Here is a 21,346-nt window from a genome sequence, read left to right as displayed (position 1 = left end):
AAAGATTTTAACGACTAGACCCAAAAAAAAAACGATTTTAACGAAGAAAGGTTTTATTGAGGAAAACAAATTGAAAAATTTTATGAGAAAAAATAGAATTATTTTTTTATAGTGTGTGACGAGGATATATATATCAACAAATTAGGGTTTCTCTCTCGTTTTTATTTTAAGGGTTTCTCTCTTTTTTGTATTCTGTGGTTCCCATCCAAACCTTTCTGCCATCATTCTCAAGATATTGTGAAGACATCAATGGCAGCTTCGAACTCCAAACGACGAAAAACTTCAGAAGAGATAGAAGACAGGATCAGTAGTTTACGAGACGATGTCCTAAACCACATCCTGTCATACCTCCCGACCAAAACTATTGTTGCCACTGGCCGTCTATCTCGCCGATGGCGACACCTTTGGCAGCATCTCCATGTGCTAGATTTCAATGACTCCTTCCACGACTCTGATAACCTTATCAAACGACTCAGAAGGTTCGATGGTTTGGTGAACAGTGTGCTCCTCCGTAATCCCCGTGGCATTCGGAAGATGCGTCTTAGTTGTGCTTACTTCCTTATCAACGACGACAATTTCCGTGCCCATTCAGTTGACACTTGGGTTAGTGCCGTCATTGGGCCTCATCTTGAGGAACTCGACCTCGATCTCCTTTCCGACGACCACCCCGATGGACTTGCCTTCAAGCTTCCTCTGAGCCTCTTCACTTGCCCTAACCTCGTTTCACTCAGGCACGTGCTTCCATTTTTTATTGCTAGTTTTTCTTTTTTAATTGACAAATGTTTATTGCGGGAAAGTTGAATCTTTGTTTCCTCATCACTCCAATCTTCTTTTTTTTTTTTTTTTTTTTTTTGGATTTTTTGAATCACTAACATACAATAGTTATACATGTACCTCACACTGATAGTACCAGACAGGGAAAATATATCTAGGGATTAACATATAAAATCCGAAAAAAGATAATTGTTGAAATGTTTGATTGATTGTATATAAGACATTTGGTCAAATTTAAATATAACCCTCAAAGCTATGACATAAAGTAAAATTATATTATACAAAATTTTGATTTTGATTAAATTTATAGGTATAGATGTTTGTGACTTTCAAATTATAATGGTGTTTGAGAAGAATTTTCTTGACTAATACTCTTCTTCCTTACATGGATGCCATGTTTCATAACACCATTTGAGACGGGAAATGAATTCTAGGGACCAAGCGATAAAATTCAAATCTCAAGAGTAAGAATTCTAATGATTTGAAATTGAATATGCTAAAAAGGAAAAATTATACAAGGAATCGTAGAGTTTGATTGTTTTAGAGAGAAGAAGATAATTGCAGAATGATTGATTGACTGAAAATGATGCACAAGTAAAATAACATAAAGTAAAACTAATATTTAAAATAAGCTAGTAACCCAATACTTAGTTACTTAATTCCAATTACATAACACTTTGAAATATATAAGTATTGCCAAACACCAATGTCTTGGTGTCCAATATGACATCAATTGACATTGATAATATATGACATCAATTGACATTGACATTGATACTTAATACTTAGTTACTAAATCACTTTTTTGGGATTTCTAAATCTATGAAACACTTGCTGACACCCTGGTCGACATTGATAATACCTTGCAAATATGTAAACAATTGAATGTAACCAATATGTTAATGTCGTGTTGTTGTCTGGCACCAAAGTGTATTTGCCTTCAATCTTATGTATCACTGCTAAATAGTTATGAAGTGTGATATAAAATAATTTGTCTGTTCCACAGTCTTGCAATGAAATTCATCTAAACATACAAAGATCTACGACAATAAGTTTACCATCACTGAAGATACTGCTAATTGACATCTTCGGTTATGTGGAAGTGCCTATGGTGAATGCACTTCTATGTGGCTGCCCAAACATCGAAGCTCTGGATCTTAAATTTTCAACCAATAGCTCGGACAATGTTTGCCTTCCACCTACCTTGAAAAGGCTGAAAATTGAAATAGAGAGTAAGGAGGTCGGGCCTTCGCTTGAAATAAATGCGCCAGATCTTGAGTACATTCACATTTACCAATACAGTTTCAGCGATGTTTTAAACATGAAAAACTTGCACAATGTTGTAGAAGCAAGTCTTGATCTCGTGCCTTTGTCGTATGATTTCATCGTCCCATTACTCAAGCTCCTCAACAATCTCTCCAGGGCAAAACATCTAGTTTTGAGTGATTCAACAACCAAGGTTAAGTTTTATTTTAGTTATTTGATGTTTACTTCATAATTTATATAGTGTACGTTAGTAATCATGATTTATATCTATATAGATAGATATGGTTTTGTACTAATTAATACTTGACAATGCGGACGAACAGTGGCTGCTTGGTGAACCCCGTGATCTACTTTTTCAAGAATTTTGCTATTTGCTTCATTTAGATCTCACTCTTCCGTGGTTTAACTCCAATTCTCTCCTCAGATTGCTTCACAAATGTCCTATTCTTCAAGTTCTTAAAATTCAAAACATGGAGGTTTGTTTAATCAAAGCTTAATTTGATCTACATAACTTTGATGCGTAATTAGTCAATTCTAATGAAATTGATTACATAAATTAGAAGTAGCATCATATTGAACAGTACATAACTTAATGTATAACATGATTAGTTCATTACTATGGATATTGCATCTTATTCAAATCCTTTTGTTGCCTGCAGGAAGACACACCAATTTTAGGATGGGCTCCACAGCCTAGTGCTCCTAAGTGTCTCGTATCCCACCTTACCTTTATTCAATTTAAAAGATTTCAAGGATTTTCAGATGAAAATCATTTTTTGTTGAAGGAAGATGAAATATCATTTGTTGAGTATGTTTTGCAAAAAGGACTTGTTTTAAAGACAGTGATTATTGCTGATATTTCCTTAGACCAAATTAAGAAGTATGACATTTTAAAAAGACTATCGAATGTGCCAAGAGCCTCAGAAATGTGTCGACTTACATTTGACTGAGCAGAATCTCCAAATCTTGCTAACACTCAAAGTTTCTAATTTTTTGTCAAGCTCGTTAGATGTTATGCAAAAAGGTGCAAGATTTGTAATTATTCATGCCTCTGGTTGCAAGTTAACTTGGTGATTTTCTACTGTGTGATATTATTGTCATTGCAACTAAAGCTTCTTTTTTTGGGGACATTAATTAGTGTTCACTTTGATTGATCATAATCACCTTTTCTATTACTAGCTGATTACAAACCTTGTATTCTTGAGTTTGATCTTCTATACAATCTAAGGTGAGAGGAAAATAGTCTTGTGGTATTTACATTCAAGTAAAAAAAATTGTTTGTGGATCAATTATGAGTTTCTTTCTTTGTAAATATAATGATTACGGAATAAATTAGCGGGTTCAATAATAATTTTAACATTTCTGTTATGTGGGTCAATTATTTGTTCATGTCTTACAAGAGGCACACTGCAACTGCAAGTACATAGGAAGTTTTCTTTTGCACAAAATGAGAAGTTTTAATGTAGTTTACATTTGTTTGAATTTCAAAGAAAACGTTCCCTCTTGAAATACTAAAAAGAGGATAATGGAAGCAAACTTATAATGTGTACTATGCATTTCATTATATTCAAAAATCTTTTGACAACTACTATATTTTTTCGATATTTTGAGGCGCAAGTAGGAGTTGATATTCCCCATTTCTTCATATTTTTGTTATCTCTCGTTTCTAGCTATACCTCAAATAAAAACTCCTTCCTCTAGAATAGTATAGAAAAAGTTAGCCTAAAATGGTTTATCCCTTTTTACATTATGGACTGTTATAGATTTCGTGATGTCAACTAACACCACACTTGTTGTAACAGCCCAATTTTCAAAACAAGAGTGCATTTTTTTTTTCTTTTTAAAACAACTCAATGCCATGCACTAAAGGATTCAGGATCGTCTTTAATTTAAAAACAGAGTAAGTAAAATATTTGGAAAGCATTACCAACAAGACAATCTGAATCAAATGTCACATTTTATAAAACAATATTAGGCAATGAGCTTTTAATATCAAATCATGCACTACGAAAGCATAAAATAGTATTCGAGTAGTCATTTCTCATGGTAGTATCATTTACAGCGGTGCCAAAACAAAAGAAGTAAAAATACATAAACATAAGACACCACAAGTAAAACATCAAAGCTGATCCTTAACTCTGAACTGGGATGACAGGGTACAAGATCCTTCCAATGGCATCAAGCCTGACTGCTACACCTCCAAAGCCTTTGCTATTCCAGCAAAGAAAAGTCCCTATTTGGATGTGGGGCAAAGCCCGATCCACGAATTAATGTAAAGGGTCACGATCTAAAAACAACATAATTACAAAAATACTGAAGGCATAACATACTAGCATGGTAAATAACGTCAACATAAACATTCCTCAATCAAAATATAATGATGCACAATTAGCCTAGCAAATGCAGACTCAATATGAGTGTGACACCTATCAGGGGTCGTCACATGAAACTGATTCCGGAATTGAATATCGCCACATAGGCCACCACAGGAGTGTTACATTCAAATGACTCTAGGATTGAATATCACCACAAAGGCCACCACTAAGGTGTTATCACCACAAAGGCCACCATAGAGGTGTTTCATTCAACTGACTCTGGACTTTGAATACCACCACAAAGGCCACCACTAAGGTGTTATCACCACAAAGGCCACCATAGAGGTGTTTCATTCAACTGACTCTGGACTTTGAATACCACCACAAAGGCCACCACTAAGGTGTTATCACCACAAAGGCCACCATAGAGGTGTTTCATTCAAATGATACTGGACTTTGAATATCACCACAAAGGCCACCACTAAGGTGTTATCACCACAACGGCCACCATAGAGATGTTTTATTCAAATAACACTGGACTTTGAATATCACCACAAAGGCTAGAAAATGCCACACAGGCTAAACCATGAGGATTACAACTTTTAACATATCAACAGACATTTCATATATTTATTCACAAATCATATGAAAGCAAAGCACATCAACATATCATAATCACATTGATTGCAAACAAATCCCACATTGGGCAAACACATTCACTTAACATATTATATTCACAATACACAGAATAGCACGTAAACCATCCAGGCATTTAAGTAACTATGGAGTTTCAAGAAAGTGCCCCTTACCTGAGCAAAGCATTCCTTATAATGTACAGCTCTACAACTCGTAAGCATCTACATCAGGAACGTCTCTAAACCCTCGAGCTAAGTATCCTAACATATACAATAACTTAGGTAAATATCGGCTCTAAAGATTCCTACCCATTCTAGGTGAAATTCAACTCACTCGGAAATATGATCAACTTCAATAATTCCAAAAACTTAAATAAAATGTTTTCCAAAAGAGCCTTCGTCTCAAAACCTCTCAAAACACTTAATCACCCTAAATTTGACAAAAGTAACTATGGAGAACTCTCTCTCTCTCTCTCTCTCATCAGAGACTTTTCTTTCGAAAATTTATCTACTCAAAACATTTTGTTCTTTAGACAATTTCAAAATAACAATGTTTCTAAAATATTCTCCAAATACTTCGATGAGACTAAATTTAAATTGCATTTTTCCTTAAAATCACCCAAGGAAATACTTTCTCAAATACTCTAAGTCTTCTGAGGGACCTTAAAGATTTCCAAACAATTTTGACAAATACTTTTCATGTTCAGGTGAATCCCAAAATATTATTGGTTTTGAAACCTCTTTTCAAAACCACTCAAAAATAAGATAAAATGAATCTGATGAATTTTCGACAGAGTCTCCTTTGTGTTTACATCGCCTACCAGAGCCTCTGGCTCAGTCAATCTAACACAAATTCACAGACAAAATATTTTTAGAAAATCATAATAAATTTATCCGTCGTCGGAACGTCGCGAACCATAGGTCCATTTCGAATGTCTCGACGACGCAAATCCATTGGTCAACTCATTTTCAGATTTTCAACAGCCTTAAATTGACGAAAATTCCCTTTTTCGTTTCAGCAATTACATCCGAACAAATATTTCCAAAAATGCTAAAATTTTAAAACAATCCGATCATAAATTTTCTTGCGGCCTATAACCATATGAACTCACAAGAAAGATCAACAACATTTTTCAAAAATAATAATATTTTCATAATGCTCAAAATAATATTTTCGTCCAGCTTTATATAATCATAAGCCATGTAGCTATAACTTTGGCCAAGGGAAATTTGAAAAGATAGAGCTTCTAAAACACAAAGACCATTTTAAATCAACAACAACATGATAAACTACAATCCATAACTTGATCAAAGAGTTGGATTTTATTCTTATAACTACTAATTTCGATACAAACTATTTTGAGTGAACAAAGAGCAAGAGTCCAAAATAACTCTTTTCACATATTACCACCAAAGATCAAAATAAGTCATCAAAGAAAATCAACACAAACTCTTGTCCACGTACAAAGCCACACGGGTTTGGAAGAGAAAGCATAAGGGAAAATTTCTCAAACAATATACACTAACATGGTTAATTAATGAAACAAGAGAAAAGGTCCCTCACATACGGTTTCAAGAGGGAAAGAAGAAAAGATGTTTACCTCACACAACACCAACAATCTTGATCCATGTGTCTCAAGAATCACCAACTACTCCTCTAAGGTTGTAATGCTTGAGAGATTTGATTCTTTTTCTTCTCACACTCACTTTTGAAATGAAGAAAGAAAAGGAAAATTGTTGAAAGGAGAGATGAGGGTTCGGTGATGGCAGGAATAGAGAGGAAAGATTTTAAGCCTAAACCTCCTATTAATAGATAGAAAGGAAGGAATGACCATGTCCACATAATCTTACTAACACTCACAAATATCTTAATTAAAATAATAATATCTAAAGCAAATATCTAGATATTTTAGGAAATCTTACTTGGTCACTAAGAAACACAAAAATATATAGTGTTTGGTTTTGGAAATAAACCGAACCTGGTTCTCGCGGTTCAAGGTACACGTAACTGACAAAGTTCTATCCTAACTCTGATGACTTCTAACCGGTCTCAAACATCTTAGAATTACCTCCTTACTCAAAATCACTATTCATTCTCTGTTATTTTCTTATCGGAACTTTTCTCAACTCGCAGGTATAATATTCCTAAATTCCCAAAAATGTCATCTCAATGACAAGTAAATTTCCTGAATGAATATTAATGACTCTCAAGGTCCATTAATATTTCATTTGCAGGCGAATTCATATTTGATTCTACCCGAATCCCCAAACCCGCAAAAATGCTCAAGAAGATTAAGAAAACACATACTCATGCATTCCCCTTAACTCAAGTCACAAAAACATAATCATTCTTAACAAACATCATGAAAATCATACTCAATCACCCAGAATAGAAAACAATATATGTGAGTCAATCCTAGACCTCACATAACTAACTTGCTCTTCAAGTTTCCATTCAAAATAATAGTTTTGGAATCAAAATAATTCTTTTGACGAAATGTCATTTATTAACAAAGAAAACATCAAAACAAAATACAAAGCCCTAAATTTAGTCGCAACTAAATTATGGGTCTTACATTACTACCCTCCAAAAAGAAGTTTCGTCCTCGAAACTAAGATAATAGTAACAACTTATCTAGTCATTACTACTACCAACAATGACATGACAATACACCTACTGTGACCCTTTACAAAGTCGTATAGACTTCAAACTCTAGACACACATCTAGACATCACAACTCGAGTACTCCACTCAGGATCACCTCAAAGAACACATAAATACAACACTAGGTCCCTCAAGAGCATAGGTCCACAATCAAAATTCTTGATGTCTCCACGTCTACCCTCCAAAAATTTCACACTACAACACTGGATAAGATTGACTTGTTCCATTCAACATGATGTTCACTTTCTATTAACAACACATTAAGGATGATCAGTTCCCTAATTTGTCAATAGATAGCTAGCTGTCATGATGGTGGCGTAGACGATCTTAACCAAACTGTAATAATGATTTCTTGCAATCCGCACTCAGGGATATCCTGAGGTACAAGGAATCTAACAATTCCTACATAACCATCAATTTCTTTATTCATCTTGCTTCTTGTCGACGAAGAACAACCTCTAACACTCGACTAAGAACCTCCCACTATTCTCAAAATTGCTTTATCAAGCCTCATACAAGGTTAAGATCCTCAATTCAAGTGTTATACTCCTTTAACCTTCCATATCTATCATTTTAATCACATCTCTTAACGAAAATTCTCTCTTGAATTTTCTTCAGGCCTCATCATCCATTAGTTTTCCTCTCAGTTGAGGCCTCAAAACTACATAAACCTCTCGAATGGCTATCAAGTATAGAACATTCGCCACGTCCAAGACAAAATACATAGACATTCACTGCTACTCCGACCACGAAGTTGATACAAGAACCACGAAGTTGCCACCTCTATAGAGTTTTTATCCCTTATTAATATTCATACCTTTTTGACTTACTCCAATCACACCACTAAACTGATCTGAATCTTTTCCCATAATAATTTCATTCAAAATTCACAACTTGTTGACAAGTTTAAGCAACTGTCTTCAATGAATCAAAATGTTACAACCAACGTCTTACTCAATGCATAACAATATTTACATCGAATTTCTGTCCTAGATTTCCAATACTCGCATCATGCCTTAGCATCTTAAATCTCCAGATCAACACCTAATTTGTATCAACATACCTTAACTAAAAACATGTTTCCTTCATCAGATCAACATTTATCCTCACGGGAACTTTTTATACTTTCCTTCAATAACCATGTGATGTCCCAAACAAGTCTTTCTCTCGTAAACTCCTATTTTCTTCTCAACAATCCATATCAATCTTAATCCATTTCAACTTTCGGGATTCTCATGAAATTCCATATCCAAAATATATGTTGAAACACTTCCATTTTCATCAATGTTCAACTATCAATGTTGCCCCCATCTCAGATCATTGGTTTCTTAACGTGCTTATATCACGTCTTGGTATACTTCACTAACTGTTTCATCATAGACGAAATCCTCATAACTTTACTTAGAACTCCTTCGTCCTACCTTTCTGAAACTCGTAAGTGCAACTTCAACATCCTCATGGATTTCCTACCATTATTCCTTACCAGACTTAAATTCTACCTGGTCAAATCCAAAATTAGTTTCCTTATATTCCCAAATTTCAGGTACACACTTTCTCCCGTTACATCTCAAAATATTACTCGGTCCAATCTTGAATTTTGTCGCGTTCTCTTAATCTATTAGGTTCCTCTCAAAGCATACCTAACTCCAAAAATTTACTTTACTACTTTACGTCAAAGTACCGCTGAAATCACATACTTCACTTATCTCAAAAAAAAATTAAAACTCACACCTAAACTCTCAACAATTAACTTCTCCAAGAACATCTCGTCCAACCATAAAACTATCCGATAAGTGAGACACTTTGCTCACGCTTAGTCATGGAATAAATCCTATTCAAGTTCCGTTAACATTCATCTCACTTCCACATAATCCAAGATGAATCACTACACCTTAAGTCCAACGTATCTCTTGGTTCACCACCCGAAATCTAGCCGATAAAATCTCCACTTAAGATCCAACCGCCTCAGGGTTATCAATCAAACCATCACTCTAACTTCACCCAAGCGTTCTGAATGTTCAAACTCTCTCGGTGCTCCACAGTCTTAACAGTCTACAGACTTGGCACTACAACAAATTTCAACTATTTTCTTAATTAATACTTCCAACTATTACCCAACAACTAAAGATAGCTCATAAATCCAATATCGACTCCTAAAGTTTATATAGCAGTATTCAACAAGTTACACTCGCGCAACTACACAACGCCTCAAAGCTTATTTTCAATCAACATCCATACTTCCTATTCTCTTAGATCATACAAAGGTCAACACCCATCTGTAAAACACTTGGTTTCAAACCTTTCTCCTCTAGATGTCCATCATTAAAACGCCCGAGTCCCAAATCTAAACTAGCTTGGGCACCTTGTCTCACATTTCAAGGCAACTACTACCTTCAATCCTTTACTTCGTATTACGAAGTCCAATAACTTCAACATGCGGCACCCCTTTAGCTCCAAAACAAGCACCTTCGCTCGTATCCAAGACTTCACATTTGTCACAAATGACAGCTTTGCTTAATGCAACACCATGGTGGTCACATCACCTCACCAATTACCAACTCCATTCTCTTTCATCTTGAAATTCACCAAAGAATACATCAAATGCCTTCTTCAAATTTTCTCAAACTTTTCCCTCTTTCCATTAGACTCTCCACCAATTGAGCATTCACCGATCTCAACATAACACTCGTGGCTGTCAATCAAGGTAGCTCCTAAACCTTGGTACTGCACTGAACTCTTCTAAGTAAAAACTTATTGCAAACTTGTCCTCTCTGGACCATTGCATCTAAAAGGGATCGGAAACAATCGTCGACGACAATCGACTAATGCTTTAGATTCTAACTACTCTTTCTACTAAGGTGCTAAAACACATTTCTCCGCATCAAGGAATAAACAACTAAATAGGCATATCATATTTGGCCCAAAGCAAAACAAAGCACAAAAGGACACCAAGCACTTATGCGTACTAAACTCGACTCTTGATTAGCTTAGGACACCCGACTCACAGCCCTTGAAGTAAATCTACTACCATGCTCTGATACTACAATGTAACAGCCCGATTTTCAAAACAAGAGTGCATTTTTTTTTCTTTTTAAAACAACTCAATGCCATGCACTAAAGGATTCAGGATCGTCTTTAATTTAAAAACAGATTAAGTAAAATATTTGGAAAGCATTACCAACATGACAATCTGAATCAAATGTCACATTTTATAAAACAATATTAGGCAATGAGCTTTTAATATCAAATCATGCACTACGAAAGCATAAAATAGTATTCGAGTAGTCATTTCTCATGGTAGTATCATTTACAGCGGTGCCAAAACGAAAGAAGTAAAAATACATAAACATGAGACACCACAAGTAAAACATCTAAGCTGATCCTTAACTCTGAACTGGGATGACAAGGTACAAGATCCTTCCAATGGCATCAAGCCTGACTGCTACACCTCCAAAGCCTTTGCTATTCCAGCAAAGAAAAGTCCCTATTTGGATGTGGGGCAAAGCCCGATCCACGAATTAATGTAAAGGGTCACGATCTAAAAACAACATAATTACAAAAATACTGAAGGCATAACATACTAGCATGGTAAATAACATCAACATAAACATTCCTCAATTAAAATATAATGATGCACAATTAGCCTAGCAAATGCAGACTCAATATGAGTGTGACACCTATCAGGGGTCGTCACATGAAACTGATTCCGGAATTGAATATCGCCACATAAGCCACCACAGGAGTGTTACATTCAAATGACTCTAGGATTGAATATCACCACAAAGGCCACCACTAAGGTGTTATCACCACAAAGGCCACCATAGAGGTGTTTCATTCAACTGACTCTGGACTTTGAATACCACCACAAAGGCCACCACTAAGGTGTTATCACCACAAAGGCCACCATAGAGGTGTTTCATTCAAATGATACTGGACTTTGAATATCACCACAAAGGCCACCACTAAGGTGTTATCACCACAAAGGCCACCATAGAGATGTTTTATTCAAATAACACTGGACTTTGAATATCACCACAAAGGCTAGAAAATGCCACACAGGCTAAACCATGAGGATTACAACTTTTAACATATCAACAGACATTTCATATATTTATTCACAAATCATATGAAAGCAAAGCACATCAACATATCATAATCACATTGATTGCAAACAAATCCCACATTGGGCAAACACATTCACTTAACATATTATATTCACAATACACAGAATAGCACGTAAACCATCCAGGCATTTAAGTAACTATGGAGTTTCAAGAAAGTGCCCCTTACCTGAGCAAAGCATTCCTTATAATGTACAGCTCTACAACTCGTAAGCATCTACATCAGGAACGTCTCTAAACCCTCGAGCTAAGTATCCTAACATATACAATAACTTAGGTAAATATCGGCTCTAAAGATTCCTACCCATTCTAGGTGAAATTCAACTCACTCGGAAATATGATCAACTTCAATAATTCCAAAAACTTAAATAAAATGTTTTCCAAAAGAGCCTTCGTCTCAAAACCTCTCAAAACACTTAATCACCCTAAATTTGACAAAAGTAACTATGGAGAACTCTCTCTCTCTCTCTCTCTCTCTCATCAGAGACTTTTCTTTCGAAAATTTATCTACTCAAAACATTTTGTTCTTTAGACAATTTCAAAATAACAATGTTTCTAAAATATTCTCCAAATACTTCGATGAGACTAAATTTAAATTGCATTTTTCCTTAAAATCACCCAAGGAAATACTTTCTCAAATACTCTAAGTCTTCTGAGGGACCTTAAAGATTTCCAAACAATTTTGACAAATACTTTTCATGTTCAGGTGAATCCCAAAATATTATTGGTTTTGAAACCTCTTTTCAAAACCACTCAAAAATAAGATAAAATGAATCTGATGAATTTTCGACAGAGTCTCCTTTGTGTTTACATCGCCTACCAGAGCCTCTGGCTCAGTCAATCTAACACAAATTCACAGACAAAATATTTTTAGAAAATCATAATAAATTTATCCGTCGTCGGAACGTCGCGAACCATAGGTCCATTTCGAATGTCTCGACGACGCAAATCCATTGGTCAACTCATTTTCAGATTTTCAACAGCCTTAAATTGACGAAAATTCCCTTTTTCGTTTCAGCAATTACATCCGAACAAATATTTCCAAAAATGCTAAAATTTTAAAACAATCCGATCATAAATTTTCTTGCGGCCTATAACCATATGAACTCACAAGAAAGATCAACAACATTTTTCAAAAATAATAATATTTTCATAATGCTCAAAATAATATTTTCGTCCAGCTTTATATAATCATAAGCCATGTAGCTATAACTTTGGCCAAGGGAAATTTGAAAAGATAGAGCTTCTAAAACACAAAGACCATTTTAAATCAACAACAACATGATAAACTACAATCCATAACTTGATCAAAGAGTTGGATTTTATTCTTATAACTACTAATTTCGATACAAACTATTTTGAGTGAACAAAGAGCAAGAGTCCAAAATAACTCTTTTCACATATTACCACCAAAGATCAAAATAAGTCATCAAAGAAAATCAACACAAACTCTTGTCCACGTACAAAGCCACACGGGTTTGGAAGAGAAAGCATAAGGGAAAATTTCTCAAACAATATACACTAACATGGTTAATTAATGAAACAAGAGAAAAGGTCCCTCACATACGGTTTCAAGAGGGAAAGAAGAAAAGATGTTTACCTCACACAACACCAACAATCTTGATCCATGTGTCTCAAGAATCACCAACTACTCCTCTAAGGTTGTAATGCTTGAGAGATTTGATTCTTTTTCTTCTCACACTCACTTTTGAAATGAAGAAAGAAAAGGAAAATTGTTGAAAGGAGAGATGAGGGTTCGGTGATGGCAGGAATAGAGAGGAAAGATTTTAAGCCTAAACCTCCTATTAATAGATAGAAAGGAAGGAATGACCATGTCCACATAATCTTACTAACACTCACAAATATCTTAATTAAAATAATAATATCTAAAGCAAATATATAGATATTTTAGGAAATCTTACTTGGTCACTAAGAAACACAAAAATATATAGTGTTTGGTTTTGGAAATAAACCGTACCTGGTTCTCGCGGTTCAAGGTACACGTAACTGACAAAGTTCTATCCTAACTCTGATGACTTCTAACCGGTCTCAAACATCTTAGAATTACCTCCTTACTCAAAATCACTATTCATTCTCTGTTATTTTCTTAACGGAACTTTTCTCAACTCGCAGGTATAATATTCCTAAATTCCCAAAAATGTCATCTCAATGACAAGTAAATTTCCTGAATGAATATTAATGACTCTCAAGGTCCATTAATATTTCATTTGCAGGCGAATTCATATTTGATTCTACCCGAATCCCCAAACCCGCAAAAATGCTCAAGAAGATTAAGAAAACACATACTCATGCATTCCCCTTAACTCAAGTCACAAAAACATAATCATTCTTAACAAACATCATGAAAATCATACTCAATCACCCAGAATAGAAAACAATATATGTGAGTCAATCCTAGACCTCACATAACTAACTTGCTCTTCAAGTTTCCATTCAAAATAATAGTTTTGGAATCAAAATAATTCTTTTGACGAAATGTCATTTATTAACAAAGAAAACATCAAAACAAAATACAAAGCCCTAAATTTAGTCGCAACTAAATTATGGGTCTTACACTTGTCACTGTCCACACAAAAAGAAAAGGGAAGAAGAAATTTAGTTACAACAAAATAAGAAAATTAAATAAATACAAAATAACGAAAAAAATAAAGAAAAACCCTTGGTACAATTCAATTCTTGAAGCATGCATCTCTATCTATATAGACAGATGGCACACACCTCTACCCATCCCCTTCCATCATCTTGTGTACTGTTACATATGGAGAAAAAAAAAGGTTAATACATGTTTACCCCTGTAATAAAAATTGTTTACCCCACTTTAAAAAAATAGTTTAGATTTCTGGTTTTGCCCCTGTAAAAAAATTGTTTAGATTTCAACCTTGTAATTTGAGGATTCTTTTGTTTTAGACCTTCATGACATTAAATTATAAAATTTAAGGTACTTTCGCCCCCTGTAATTTGAGAGAATTTCGGTTTACCTCCTGTTATATCATTGATTTTGTACAGTCAAAATTCATAAAGGTCTAAAACCAAAGAATCTTCAAATTATAGGGTTGGAATCTAAACAAATTTTTTTTTTACAGGAGGTAAACCAGAAATCGTTAATATTACAAGGGGTAAACATGTATTAACCCAAAAAAAAAATAACTAGAGAGATAAAAATAGCATATCAGAATGATATGAAAGTCATTCGACCTACAAATGTAATAACATGTGTCCGTGTCAGTGTCGAACACTGGAACAAACACAATTTCCATCAAAAGCATCAGTTCAAGATCCAAAAGCATAGCATATATATACTTTGTCATAAGAGGAATCCAAAATTTTAATGTATCATCAAGATAGCTTAATGACTATTAACCTTCTTTGAAACCAACCTTGTGAAAATAATACAAACATCTTGTTTCATGTTATTGTGTTATGTGTTAACCATTTGAAACTGAGTAAGAAACCAACATTGATCCACCGAAATAATAATGACAAAATAGCAACTTTTTTTTTTTTTTTACCTGACAAAATGGTAACAAAATAAAAACTTCTATATGTGTGGAATGAATCCACACATATAGAAGGAGGGCCTCAATTTTATTCTGAGCTTTGCATGTCTTGTATTAAATTTGAAAGTTGTATATTACATTCTCAATTTTCTTTCAAAAAATGATATCTCAAGGTGACATGGGGAATTTTGGAAGGCAATTAAATGATATCTCATAAACTTACCTTTCATTGTGTACTCTTTCCCCTCTGTCAACAAAGCATGTTGTGAATGCAAATCAAATCCATGTTAATATGAATTCAGTCATGTTCAATGATGAATAAATGAAATTGCAAAGAAACTGAAACAACACAAATAATGCAGGGTTAAGAAACTGAAGTTAACACAATTGTTTGGCATTCACCTATGGTTTCACCTATGTAAGAAAAATAAGAGAATGTTGTCTATTGAAGGAATGTATTTACATGTATAGAAAGAGTTGTCTAATGTTCCATAATCATAAATGAGTGTAATTATCTATTTAGAAGATGATTATTTGGCAGCCGGCAAGAGAACCCATCAACGTGAATGTTTCATCAGTAAAAGAGAATTTGACTGTTGAGACTTGACCAGTTAGTATTGAAGATCGGAAAGTGAAGCGCTTAAGAGGAAAAGAGATTATTTTGGTGAAGGTGATTTGGGTTGGACCAACTGGTGAGAGTGCTACCTAGGAATCGGAGAGTAGGATGAAGGTTTCGTATCCGGAGTTGTTTCCTTCAGGTAATTTTCGAGGGCGAAAATTCTTTTTAAAGGGGGAGAGTTGTAACAGCCCGATTTTCGTCAGATTTATTTTATTTGTTTTTATGTGTGTTTGTGTGTGATTACTTGTATTTGTGTGTATTTTATTCGGGATTATTGGATTCTGGCTTAAGAAAGGTATTTTAGTCATTTTAGAATTAGGGGTATTTTAGTCATTTGGTGAGCGAGGGTAAATTAGTTTTTTTTTAAGGTTATTTTTTTTTGTAAGAATAGTTATTTTTACTAAGATAGAAATAACTAGTTGTACTAATTTAGGGATATTAATTATCCGGTGTTTTAACGGTTTAAGTAAATGTAGTAACTTTTTGAGAATTTAGTGACATGAGTTTAGAGACCCATTAAGCTTTAACCTAATTTAGCCCAATATGTGGTGTGTATAAGGATACTTGTTAGCCCAATATGTGGTGTGTATAAGGATACTTGTTAAGAGAAAAACTAGGTCATTTCTCATTATCACAGATTGCCATAAACATAGAGAGAGGTAGAGAGAGAAAGTGGTAGCAAGAGAAGAGCTTAGAGGAAAGAAGATCAAGAGCTTATGAGAGGTGAAATTCAAGAGCTAAGGGGAGAGTGAAGCCATAGTTAGTGTTGATAAAGCTTTGAGGTAAGGGGGTTGGATACTTATTCTCATAATCACTTTTCTTCTTGTTCTAGCTTATGATTAATCATTGAATTGATGAATTGATGATTTTGTTTGATGAATTTTGTGTCCTTAATTTATGTGTAAATCTGGTTGTGTGATTAATTGTATCCTTCCTTGGTGTTTGTATGTGTAGTTGTGTTTAAGTTGCTAGTGTAATACGTTTCATTCTTTCAAGCGAAAACTGTGATTTAAAACCCGTGTTCACATATTATTTCATCTGCTAAAGGAAAGAAAATTGTTGGGGTCTTATTTTCAATTCCATGGGTAGACGCGTTGTTGATGGGTCATGAGGGCAATATCATTGAATCTTCTGCTACATGACTTTTGTCCCCCACGTTATCAGTTATCAAAGACACTCACTATTGCTTGTTTCATTTAATATTACAAATTATTTTTAGGGATTTATGCATTTGTGTTGGCTGGAAACCCATTGAGTTTAATACATATTGACTTTTTTTTTTGGTATTCATGTATACCTTTGGTTCACATCTGCCTAGCCTAACTAAACTTTTGGGGCATGCTTATATGGTTGCCATTAATTCTATACGTGTATTATATGTGGTACAAACCAATTGCAAGCTCTGTGAGTGCTACTACAACACTGTTATTTTACTAGAAATTTGGTGTGGCACATTGATGCTATTTTCCTTTTTGGCATACCTTTCGTTTTTTTTTTCCAATTGTCCTTGCTGCTATGTTAATTTTTTTGTTTTAAAATGGTGCAATAGGTTTCAAGAAAGATATACAACTATGATCAAATAAATTAAGTCCCTAATAGTGTTTTTATTTTATTTTTGATCATAGAGTGTGTAAGGGCTAGAGGCTGTACATATATTTTCATGTTCCTGAATGTTTCAAATTAAATGCCGTGACTTTTTATCTTTGAATGGAACTCCATGGTTCAAAAAGAGATACCATTATTAAGATTAATAATTGATATTGATCTACTTGATTAGTTTTGGAATGCAAACCATTTGTTGATGTGAGAATGTCAAAATAGACGAATTATGCTAAACTTTTATGATTCAATAACTTGTAAATGACCTTTTATTCATGATGATGTGATAGAATAAGAATGAATTAATGTTGTTTGGGTGTTTAATGTGATGAATATCATGATGTTGTTAGATGTCCGTTATATGTGAAATGTGAATTTGGAACCTTGTTGCTTCTTTGAGATGAATGTTATTGATGATGATTTTTGGTGTTGGTGATTTGTAATGAAAGGTGAATTCTTACATGCAATTTGGTGATGATACTGATGGTGGTTGTATGTATGAAAGGTGTCGGTGTTCATTTTGGTAAATTATTGTATGAACATATGCATTGTGGTGTCATATATTCATGCATTCATAAGTGTCCAAAGGCGATGTTTAGAGGCGATGTTTATGATACAATTTCGTATCAAGAGGCGATGTTTTAAGGTGACGACCTTGACGATGATTCGGTACCACATGCATATAAAGTCGTGTCTAGGCGCATTACATACATTCATTAATGTTTAAATGTGCTATGTTTGATATGTGCTTGGTGAACCTTGGTGAAATATGTACATTGATGAAATTTTGGTGATTGCATACTTAGTGAAATTTGGTGATATATGAAGGTGTGAAAGTACACTTGTTATGATATAGCACACTTGTATGATTAATGTTGAATAAATGACGATGGATCCTTATGAACAATGTGATTAGACGTCGTTGATCATCTGAAATTGGTTATGTCATTTATTTACATTTGATTATTCTTTAATTGATTTGAATGATGTCTAACCCCCAGTGGTCGTTTGGTTGACCGCCTGCCTTATTCTTATGAATGGGTAGACGGTGTGCAGGATTAGTTGCGTAGCTTGCTTGGTGAGATGCTTGAGGATAGCGGAAGCTTCCTCCTTTATCTGCTTTGGAGTTTAGTAGTGTCGGGCTCTGATTAGGATATCGAGTCTTACTTTTGTCGTTGCTTCATGTTGAGATATTTCTTGTGTTTTGAGCCTTGTTATGGCCTTTGAAATGGTTACTAGATGTACTTGAGGATGACTGTATGTCTTTGAGATTTTTTTATGTTGATTGTTGAAATTTTTCCGCTGCGATGTTTTTTTTTTTTTTAAACTGAATATTTATATGTCTTGAAACGAATGACGACGTGACTTCTAAACTTTTTTTGGATAATTATTATTTAAAATCGCATGATTATTGCTTTCGGGGTTTAGGGCGTTACAAAATCCGTAAATTAACAAGGAAATTAACTTAACCCTCATTTTGTCCGTTTTCAAAAATGATAAAATCAACCTTGAAAGACGAATATATGCTTGTTAGATTTCATAGGAACTATTACATGCTTCGAATCCATAAGGCTCAACTTTACGTCCTTTTTAGTGAAAGAAAAAAGGTCAAAAACAAGAAAAATCCGTAAATTAACAAGAAAATTCACTTAACCCCCATTTTGGCTGTTTTTGAAAATTCTATAATCAACCGTCGATGTCGAAAATATGCTTGTTAGATTTACTAGGAACTATTACATGCTTTGATTCGATAAGGTTAGGCCATTTTATGGACTTTTTAGTGAAAGAAAAAGGGTAAAAAAACAAGTAAAATCCGTAAATTAACAAGGAAATTCACTTAAGCCCCATTTTGTCTGTTTTTGAAAATTCTATAATCAACCGTGGATGTCGTAAATATGCTTGTTAGATTTACTAGGAACTATTACATGCTTCGATTCGATAAGGTTAGGCCATTTTATGCCCTTTTTAGTGAAAGAAAAAGGGTAAAAAAACAAGTAAAATCTGTAAATTAACAAGGAAATTCACTTAACCCCCATCTTGGCCATTTTTGAAAATTCTAAAATAAACCATGGAAGTCGTAGATATGCTTGTTAGATTTCCTAGAAACTATTCCATACTTCGATTCGATAAGGCTAGGCCACTTTATGCCCGTTTTAGTGAAAGAAAAAGGGTCAAAAACGAGTAAAATCCGTAAATTAACAAGGAAATTCACTTAACCCCCATTTTGGCCGATTTTGAAAATTCTGAAATCAACCGTGGATGTCGTAGATATGCTTATTATATTTCCTAGGAACTATTATATTCTTCGTTTCGCTAAGGCTAGGCCACTTTGTGCCCTTTTTAGTGAAAGAAAAAGGATCAAAATCGAGTAAAATCCGTAAATTAACAAGGAAATTCACTTTACCACCATTTTGGCCATTTTGAAATTTCTAAAATCAACCATGCAAGTCGTAGATATGCTTCTTAGATTTCCTAGGAACTATTGCATGCTTCAATTCGATAGGCTAGGCCATATTATGTCCTTTTTAGTGAAAGAAAAAGGGTCAAAAACGAGTAAAATCCGTAAATTAACAAGGAAATGAACTTAACCCCTATTTTTGCCGTTTTTGAAAATTCTAATATAAACCATGGAAGTCGTAGATATGCTTGTTAGATTTCCTAAAACCTATTACATGGTTCGATTCGATAAGGCTAGACCATTTTATGCCCTTTGTATTGAAAGAAAAAGGGTCAAAAACAAGTAAAATCCGTAAATTAACAAGGGAATTCACTTAACCCCCATTTAGGCCGTTTTTGAAAATTCTATAATCAACCGTGGATGTCGTAGATATGCTTGTTATATTTCCTAGGAACTATTGCATGCTTTGATTCGATAAGGCTAGGCCAATTTATGCCTTTTTTAGTAAAATAAAAAGGGTCAAAAACGAGTAAAATCCGTAAATTAACTAGGAAATTAACTTAACCCCCATTTTCGCCGTTTTTGAAAATTCTAATATAAACCATGGAAGTCGTAGATATGCTTGTTAGATTTCCTAAAAACTATTACATGGTTCGATTCAACAAGGCTAGGCCACTTTATACCCTTTTTAGTGAAAGAAAAAGGGTCAAAAACAAGTCAAATTCGTAAATTAACAAGGAAATTCACTTAACCCCCCATTTAGGCCGTTTTTGAAAATTCTATAATCAACCGTGGATGTCGTAGATATGCTTGTTATATTTCCTAGGAACTATTGCATGCTTCGATTCAATAAGGCTAGGCCAATTTATGCCTTTTTTCGTAAAAGAAAAAGGGTCAAAAACGAGTAAAATCCGTAAATTAACTAGGAAATTAACTTAACCCCCATTTTGGCCGTTTTTGAAAATTCTAATATAAACCATGGAAGTCGTAGATATGCTTGTCAGGTTTCCTAGGAACTATTACATGCTTCGATTCGATAAGGCTAGCTCACTTTATGCCCTTTTTAGTGAAAGGAAAAGGGTCAAAAATGAGTAAAATCCGTAAATTAACAAGGAAATTCACTTTACCACCATTTAGGCCGTTTTTTAAAATTCTATAATCAACTGTGGATGTCGTAGATATGCATGTAATATTTCCTAGGAACTATTGCATGCTTCGATTCGATAAGGCTAGGCCACTTTATGCCTTTTTTAGTGAAAGAAAAAGGGTCAAAACGAGTAAAATCCAAAAATTAACAAGGAAATTAACTTAACCCCCATTTTGGCCGATTTTGAAAATTCTAATATAAACCATGGAAGTCGTAGATATGCTTGTTAGATTTCCTAGGAACTATTACATGCTTCGATTCGATAAGGCTAGGTCACTTTATGCTCTTT

At 34.2% G+C, this 21,346-nt stretch overlaps 1 protein-coding gene and 3 long non-coding RNA genes across 4 annotated transcripts; 2 read left to right on the top strand and 2 right to left on the bottom strand.

Moving 5' to 3' along the window:
* The first annotated feature begins 249 nt into the window (after positions 1–249).
* On the top strand, positions 250–2,990 carry LOC146927121 (F-box/FBD/LRR-repeat protein At4g26340-like). Its single transcript, XM_085708126.1, has 4 exons — positions 250–735; positions 1,781–2,233; positions 2,364–2,516; positions 2,700–2,990. The coding sequence occupies exons 1-4, from the start codon at positions 250–252 to the stop codon at positions 2,988–2,990; spliced, it is 1,383 nt and encodes a 460-aa protein (XP_085564252.1).
* Positions 2,991–3,980: 990 nt separating this feature from the next.
* Positions 3,981–6,812, bottom strand: LOC146927120 (uncharacterized). The gene is made up of 3 exons (XR_015008169.1): positions 6,592–6,812; positions 5,165–5,251; positions 3,981–4,273 (listed from the first exon to the last, which is right to left on the bottom strand). It is a non-coding gene; the product is annotated as an uncharacterized LOC146927120 (long non-coding RNA).
* Positions 6,813–10,841: 4,029 nt separating this feature from the next.
* LOC146927119 (uncharacterized) lies at positions 10,842–13,580 on the bottom strand. Its single transcript, XR_015008168.1, has 3 exons — positions 13,377–13,580; positions 11,946–12,032; positions 10,842–11,139 (listed from the first exon to the last, which is right to left on the bottom strand). It is a non-coding gene; the product is annotated as an uncharacterized LOC146927119 (long non-coding RNA).
* Positions 13,581–16,551: 2,971 nt separating this feature from the next.
* On the top strand, positions 16,552–18,819 carry LOC146927118 (uncharacterized). Its single transcript, XR_015008167.1, has 2 exons — positions 16,552–16,695; positions 18,558–18,819. It is a non-coding gene; the product is annotated as an uncharacterized LOC146927118 (long non-coding RNA).
* The last annotated feature ends 2,527 nt before the right edge of the window (positions 18,820–21,346 follow it).

The sequence above is a fragment of the Medicago sativa genome, chromosome 4 (assembly GCF_051527215.1).
Source record: "Medicago sativa cultivar Bolivia chromosome 4, Bolivia_mono, whole genome shotgun sequence".
Classification (NCBI taxonomy): Eukaryota; Viridiplantae; Streptophyta; class Magnoliopsida; order Fabales; family Fabaceae; genus Medicago; species Medicago sativa.
This window is presented reverse-complemented; position numbering and strand designations above follow the sequence as displayed.

Bases quoted from the DNA above. Each gene is read 5' to 3' on its own strand.
- LOC146927121 (XM_085708126.1), top strand. From the start codon at position 250: ATGGCAGCTTCGAACTCCAAACGACGAAAAACTTCAGAAGAGATAGAA. The intron at 736-1,780 runs GTGCTTCCATTT...TCTGTTCCACAG, and splicing joins ACCTCGTTTCACTCAGGCAC to TCTTGCAATGAAATTCATCT. The intron at 2,517-2,699 runs GTTTGTTTAATC...TGTTGCCTGCAG, and splicing joins TTAAAATTCAAAACATGGAG to GAAGACACACCAATTTTAGG.